At 41.5% G+C, this 7,344-nt stretch overlaps 1 protein-coding gene across 13 annotated transcripts in view; it reads right to left on the bottom strand.

Moving 5' to 3' along the window:
• Positions 1–7,344, bottom strand: part of LOC129157291 (zinc finger protein 271-like) — a 146,372-nt gene that overhangs the window by 93,148 nt on the left and 45,880 nt on the right. For 9 of the 13 annotated variants that reach the window (XM_070542898.1, XM_070542905.1, XM_070542897.1 and 6 more), the window contains one exon: positions 2,222–5,005. Coding sequence is in view for 1 of the 13 variants with exons in the window: in XM_070542906.1 (XP_070399007.1) it covers positions 2,390–2,399 (10 nt within the window). In the remaining 12 variants the exon portion in view is untranslated. Of the gene's footprint in view, positions 1–2,221; positions 5,006–6,171; positions 6,271–7,344 lie in introns of those variants that run through there. The other 4 variants (XM_070542900.1, XM_070542902.1, XM_070542907.1 and 1 more) reach the window with 3 other exon arrangements.

Here is a 7,344-nt window from a genome sequence, read left to right as displayed (position 1 = left end):
ATAAAGGAACCAACAAAGGCACAAAGGCAGAACCGGTCCAAACTTTGGTATCAAAAGTGCAGCTACACGCAGATTAGCTAATGCTAAAGCTAACAGTTAGCAGTCTCGCGATCAAGTGGCGCACAGAAAAATATATGATGATGATGATGATCGTAAAACTATGAAAGACTAAACTCTACAAGCGGATGAAAAGTCCCCACCATCCTGTTTGTTCTGCAACCTGCAGCACTACGGATCAGAACCGCTGCAGATACGGGTCACATTACAGCTACAAGTCTACGGCAAGCCGTTGTAGTATATAATTCACAAACGCTTCTATCTTTGAACATAATTTGAACTGGATTATTGCTAACCCGTACATAATAGACATGCCACCGTTACATTGTTAGCAGCAGAAATTAAATGTTATTACCATTTCCAACACAAGTGCATGTTAATGAAATGCATTATATTTTACTGCATATATTTATGTGTTATTATGAATAAGATGAGTGTTATTAATACAAACCTAAAATGTTACTGAAATGTAGGTCAAATACATAAAAATATTTTAACTATAAATATCAGATGGGAAAAAGGAACTAAACACCAATCTGATGCATATTATTGAGCCTTTCATAATAAGAGTCTGTTATTTCAGCCTGATCATTTTGTTGTTTTATTTCATATTTTTTAGCAGCAAACCAGTTTTGTTTCACTTGAAACGTTGTCAAATGGAATATTCTATTAATCGCCAGAAGCTTAGATTAGAACACTTAACGAAAACATATTTAGCCTTTAAAAAAGTGAGGCAGTTGAATGCACAGAGTACGCATGTGCTGGCGCACGGTCAGGATGGTACCACCTCTGCCTCAGTCTGAGCCAGGAACAACCCTGATATAGAGCAAAGTTTTTAAACAGATTCACGATCCAACAAGTTAAAAAGTTCAGATAATGAGACCCTTGGTTTCAAACAACATAATGTAAACTAGGAAAATATGTCATTAATTAAGGTAACGTTATTTCATAAACAGTTGTCAGGGTTTCCCTTACATAGGCGTAGCAGTGGTGGCCCACCAGGCTGAAATCCCACCGCCACGCCTACAAGATCCCAAAGTTTTATTTATTTATTTTTTTAGCTGTTTCCCGAGGAAGCAGCGGGAACTACTATGTTGTCGCTTGTGATCACAGCCGGCAGGCAGCAAGGAGGAGCAGGCAGGGCAGGGTGAAGTTACAGCATAAAGGTAGCAGTGGATATAATGCTTTTTGGTTTACATGTTTCAATAGCATTAAGATAAATGAGCGTTGACGATCTTGACAGGGTTTCCTCTCCCCACCAGGATAAGCATCACTTATTCATGTAAAATTTATTTATTTTTTCATGTCTGACTTTAACCGCATCTAATACTGTATTACGATGTGAGCGCAACAGCGACAACTTAAGATCGATGTGTGAGCAGCCTGAGAGGTCGGGTGTTTTCATCTGAACCCTTAAAACCTCCAGCAGGCTACGCTGCACTATTGACGTGTTAGCGCGCGGCGCTAACAACTTAGTGACGTGACATGTCTCGGAGAAAGCGTAAAAACACGTTGGAACCTTCTTCTGAAGCGGGAAAATAACACCTCTTCTTAAGCAGAGCACGACGTCTCCTCGACTGAGCTCGATAACATTGACCCAGCACAGCCACTGGGTCGTTGGAGCTGCCCCGTGACTGCCTGATGGAAAACCAGCGGGTTTCATCAGACTCGTAAAGTTTCTTGTTTTTGCTGGGGACCCCCTGTATTTTACCGCTCCCTCCTGCAGTCTTCCCCTATTAGACCATTTATTGCAGCACGGATATACTGAATAGTTTCACAACTTTTAAATCAAAAAGATAATCAGTCCATCGCCATTCTCCTTCCCGGCACCTCCGTTCTGCTGACTCCAACCTCCTTTCCCCTTTCAGAACAAAACATGGCACCATGGGGGATCGAGCCTTTGCAGCCGCTGCCCCCACACTTTGGAACTCTCCCACTAAACATCAGGAACGCAGTCTCTCTTTCTACTTTTAAGTCACTGCTTAAAACCCACTTCTTTAAATTGGCCTTCTCTTAAGATCAACCCAGCATCCCCCAGTCTGTTTACTATGTTTCATGTTGTTTTATTATGTGTTTTTTGCATTTTTTGTGAAGCCTGACTGACCTAAAAAGCCCTAGACAAGTTTAATGTATTATTATTATTATAATTATTATTATCACTTACAACCGCAGAAGGCAAAGTGTGTCCCCACTCCCTGTTCAGCCATTTTCCTGCACCAGATGTGGCGTTTACAGATGTTTCACACCTGTGTGAATAACACAGCTGTCTAAGAGAAAAACCACTTCTCCAACTCATTTACTTATTTACATATCTGAAAGGTGGCAGCCCTACCTGTGTCCATGCTGTCCAGGTCCAGGTGGTGAAGAACACACGATGAATCAGTCCCAGCTGATGGATGATCCTGAAGTGGTAGCAGGTTTTCTTTAGCCGTGTTTAGCTAACAGCTGCAATAGAAACAAAGCAGGAGAGCTGATTAAGATGCTGCTTCAGAACAACGCAGGAGATTAAAGATCCAACGCTTTGGTTCTGATCAGCTGAGGACAGATCCGGTCTGGAAAAGAAGACCTTTGGTCATCAGAGTTCTCTTCTGTTCTTCCGGTATCCGCCCTGAATCGGCTGCAGGTCGTCCAGAACGCTGCTGCCAGGTTCTTGACGAGTACACACCGACGAAGCCATATTACCCCTGTCCTGGCACATCTTCACTGGCTCCCTGTCACTTTCAGAGTGCAGTTTAAGTTACTGACCTTTGTGTTTAAAGCTCTCAATGACCTGGCACCTCCCTATCTCTCTGACCTGCTCACTCCATATGTGCCCACGCGCACGTTGAGGTCGGCTGACCTTTTGCTGCTGTGCACGCCGCGGATGCGATTCAAATCGCGGGGTGAACGAGCATTTGTCCATGCTGCCCCAAAGCTATGGAACTCATTGCCCATTGGAGTTGGGCAGGCTCCATCTCTGGCGGTTTTTAAATCTCGTTTAAAGACCCACTTTTACGCTTTGGCTTTTAGACAGTGACTCGTTTTAGTGTTTTATTGTATCGTTGTTTTAATGTGTTCTTAGTATTCATCATGCCTCCATCTAAATAGGATAGATTATCCAGAGTTTTCTCTGTAGTTATGCTGCTATCTACTTTCTTCTACTATCTGCTCTTTAACTGTATTACTTTCTGCAATTTCAGCTGTTAACTTTATTTTCTCTCTAACCCCGGCTTTTCACAGGAGCCGTCAGCAGCGCGAGTCGGCCGCGTCTCAGGAGCAGCATGTCGCGGCCTTTACGCGCCGGTTCTATTTTCTACGCGCGACGCCTCTGAAACGGGTCAAGTTCGACATTTTTGGGGAAGGAAAGACAGGAAATCGGACGCGGAAATGGAGAGAAGCTCCCGAGATTTTCAGAATAAAGAACGTACTGCCTTCCGGTTGCTTTACTTTAAAAAAAGTTACTAACTGTGCGTCCCCGTGAGAAGTTATCACCTAGCTAGCGGTCTCCTTTGTTTTTCAGGTCCGTATTGGCGATTATAAAACGGACAGAACATAAAACACAAACCATGTTGTAGTTTTCTCCTGCTTGTTGTTGTGTTTACTGACGAAGTCACTCGTGTGACTTCGTGCTCGGTCAGTGACAGCTGCTCCCCTGCTGCTTCACGTCTCGTGGGAAGGGCCAAGCAGCAGCTTACGCGAGCAAGACGTGCTGCTGCAGTAAAGTGCTGCTGACGGCTCCTGTGGAAACCCGGGGTAAGTGTTTTTCTCCCCAGAAGAAGCTACAATGATGTTCTGCTGAGCTGTGGTGGCCTCATGGAGGGGGCCATCGTCTAGCACACTGCTGCTAACCACTTAAACATTCTCCCTCTCCTGATAAAAACTTTTTGCTTTCCTTAACGTTGGATGTGTTACTGCTAGTTTATCCATTTAATTAGAGATCCACTAGGATAAATACAATAAAGTTTATCTCACCAAATAGAATATTTACTAAGACATCACAATAGAACTATAGACGTGTGTGTGTGTGTGTGTGTGTGTTTTCTGTCTTCTCGATCCCCAGTGAGTCGTGGAGGATGGCTGCTTATACTGAGCCGGGATTCTCTGGAGGTTTCTTCCTGTTAAAAGGGAGTTTTCCTCTCCACTGTCGCTGCATGCTTGCTTAGTATGAGGATTGCTGTAAAGTCACGGACACTAATCAGTGACTTTACAGCAATTTGCTGGGTTCCTTATACAGGAAACATTATTTCTGATTGGCTTAATGAAGTGTGAATTGGAATGTTTATTATGTGAAGTGCCTTGAGACGACTCTTGTCGTGATTTGGCGCGATATAAATAAACTTGAATTGAAATGAATTTTATCTGCTTTTTATTGGGATTTTTATCCTCTGTTTTAGTTCTTTCAAATGGTTGTGTTTTGTTTTAGCCTGTGCAGCACTTTGGGCAGCTCCCATGCTGCGTTTTAAATGTGCTATATAAATAAACTATGCTATGCCTTTTTACGGGGACGGTGAGAGACAGCCAGCTGTTCGACAGAGTGGTGAAAACACCGGCTGAGCGGGGCGTCAAGCGGGACAAAAAGCAGGTCACATCAAAGCTAAAGGTTCTGAAAAAGAAATTTCATCAGTCTGACGTGTCTTCCATCTGACGCTGAATGCGCGACCCTGTACGTCACATGCGGGGGGCGCCCAGCGACCTCCCTATATCCCGTCTTGGTTTGAGAGGTGCCTGATGACAGTTTATTCTAGCTTCAGCTTTGCTACTATAAATGCCAAAATCCTCCCCAGGGAGCCGCGGCAAATCCCGCTCTGGAAACGCTCTGGTCCTGTAACAACAGCTAGTCATTCATCCACCAGTACCTGTGTCCATGCTGTCCAGGTCCAGGTGGTGAAGAACACACGATGAATCAGTCCCAGCTGATGGATGATCCTGAAGTGGTAGCAGGTTTTCTTTAGCCGTGTTTAGCTAACAGCTGCAATAGAAACAAAGCAGGAGAGCTGATTAAGATGCTGCTTCAGAACAACGCAGGAGATTAAAGATCCAACGCTTTGGTTCTGATCAGCTGAGGACAGATCCAGTCTGGAAAAGAGGACCTTTGGTCACCACAGTTCACAGAGTTCTCTTCTGTTCTTCCAGCTACAGACTAAATAGAAGATGGATGCTCTACAAAAATACTAACAACAGTTTCTCCTGTTTAGTTCTGTCTGGTGGCTCACTAAAAGTCAAATCCAGCATGGCAGCATCTCATGGAGCCAACAAGGAAAGCAAGGTGTGATATCAGCAGAGGGCTGGAAGCTGAAAAGGTAAAGAACAACACAACCTGAGGGTTCCTCGTCTCCAGCTGAGCCAAGAGCACTAAAGGGTTTCATTTAGAGTTTACATGAAGAAGTAGTGAGTTTATTTATTTACTTATTCTTTATTTAACCAGGAAGGTCCCATTGAGATCACAAACCTTACTTTCAAGGGAGTCCTGGCCAAGAGGCAGCTCCACGGACGTGTAATGTACATGAAAACACAGGAATCCCAGCTAAATGAACTTTAGGTGTGTTTTAGCAGAATGCTATTGTGTTTTCAGTATTATTATTGATTACTAAGTCATTATATTATACATTTACTCAGTAGAATGTGTCTTTCTAAAGTTGTATTTATTTTTATTTACATGTAAATATGCATCCCTGAAAAACATCTGCTTAACGAATGCTCTGAAGCATCAGCTGGCATTTCTTTTTAGCCTGTTTTGTCTATTTAATACTTGCTACTTGGTTCATTTTCATGCTGAATGCTGTTGAGTAAACTTCTGTCTGTAGCAAGGAGCTGCCGTTGTGTGTGTGTGTGTGTGTGTGTGTGTGTGTGTGTGTGTGTGTGTGTGTGTGTGCGCGCGCGCGCCTGTTCTATGGATCTCTTTATTAAAACTATTTAACGGTAATAAAATAGTTTGTTGATTTTAAACAGGGAAATCCCCACTCGCGATTTAGCGATAGCATAATGCTAACTCCATTAGGCCGCTAGCGTGCTTTCCCTCACAAAGAAACGGTGTCCACTCACCAAGTGAACTGCTCCACTCACTAAAGACGGTAAATGTTCCAGATCCAACTACGTTACTGACTGTACTACCGACTACTGACTACCAAAACTCACCAAGTCCACCGAGTTATCTCAGAACAGCACAGCTTCTAGGTCGTGTCTCGACAACTACAGTTGGCTACAGCTTAGCTTAGTTGTAGCACGAGGCGCGGAGTGGCCACTGGGCACAACAATACCATATATGGAAATGGTGCCATTGCTTTCCGGAACTGAAGGGGGCGCTAATGTCGAGCTACCGTTTTGGAAAAATCTTTATTCAAACTGTTCATGAAACAATATATAAATCTAGGTAAACTATCGTAATTTCTATATTTCTGATTCATTAATAGTTACAGTTTATTACAATATTTTTGTACGTCGTTGTACTAAACATGACACAGTCAACAATCATTTAAAACTATAATTTTCAATAATCTTCATCAAAGAATGACTGATTCTTCACACTTTTCACATCACTTTAATTTTTTTTAATTAGTGTGGTATTTTTTAATCGCCAATGTCATTCGAAATCTCATGAGGATGAATTTTACAAATGGCCTAGTTTTATACTATTTGTAGGAAACTGTAACCATTTGAGTTTGATGAGACTATTCATAGTATTTAAAACTGATATTTAAACCTAATTCCTCCAAAGATGTAACATCAGCTCTCCCAAGTGTCACCTGTGTCTCCAAATGAAATGAGTTGTCCTGATTTAATTTTTTTGTTATTTTATCATGTAACCTAATGAAAAAATTGGGTAAATGTGTGGAGAAAACTTTCCATTTTAGCAAAAAGAATAACTTCTAAAAGGATGGCTCTGTTGAACAGCTGCTGAGAACGACTTTTATGTATTTTTGTTTCATGTCAATATATAATTTCTAAAAACATGTGAAACTCCAAAAATTAGAATGTTGCACATTCATTTATTTTAGTGAAAGCAAAACCAATTGCAAAGTACTTATGTCTGACAATTTTCTATTTAAAAGCAGTGTTGGATTTTTTCAATGTAATATTCTAATTGTCTGAAATTTTTAATGCAGGATTTTCATCATCTGTAAGCCATAATTATTACAATTATAACAAATAAAGGCTTAAATATCTGGCTTTGTATGCGTCTTATTACTGAAATAAATCAACTTTTTCACTATATTCTCATGTTTTGAGTTTTACCTGTAATTTGATTTTTTATTAAGTTCATTTGAGTCATTTTTATATAAACTGCAACCAATTTTTCAAGAAACTTTA

Source organism: Nothobranchius furzeri, chromosome 12 (genome assembly GCF_043380555.1).
Source record: "Nothobranchius furzeri strain GRZ-AD chromosome 12, NfurGRZ-RIMD1, whole genome shotgun sequence".
Lineage (NCBI taxonomy): Eukaryota > Metazoa > Chordata > Actinopteri > Cyprinodontiformes > Nothobranchiidae > Nothobranchius > Nothobranchius furzeri.
This window is presented reverse-complemented; position numbering and strand designations above follow the sequence as displayed.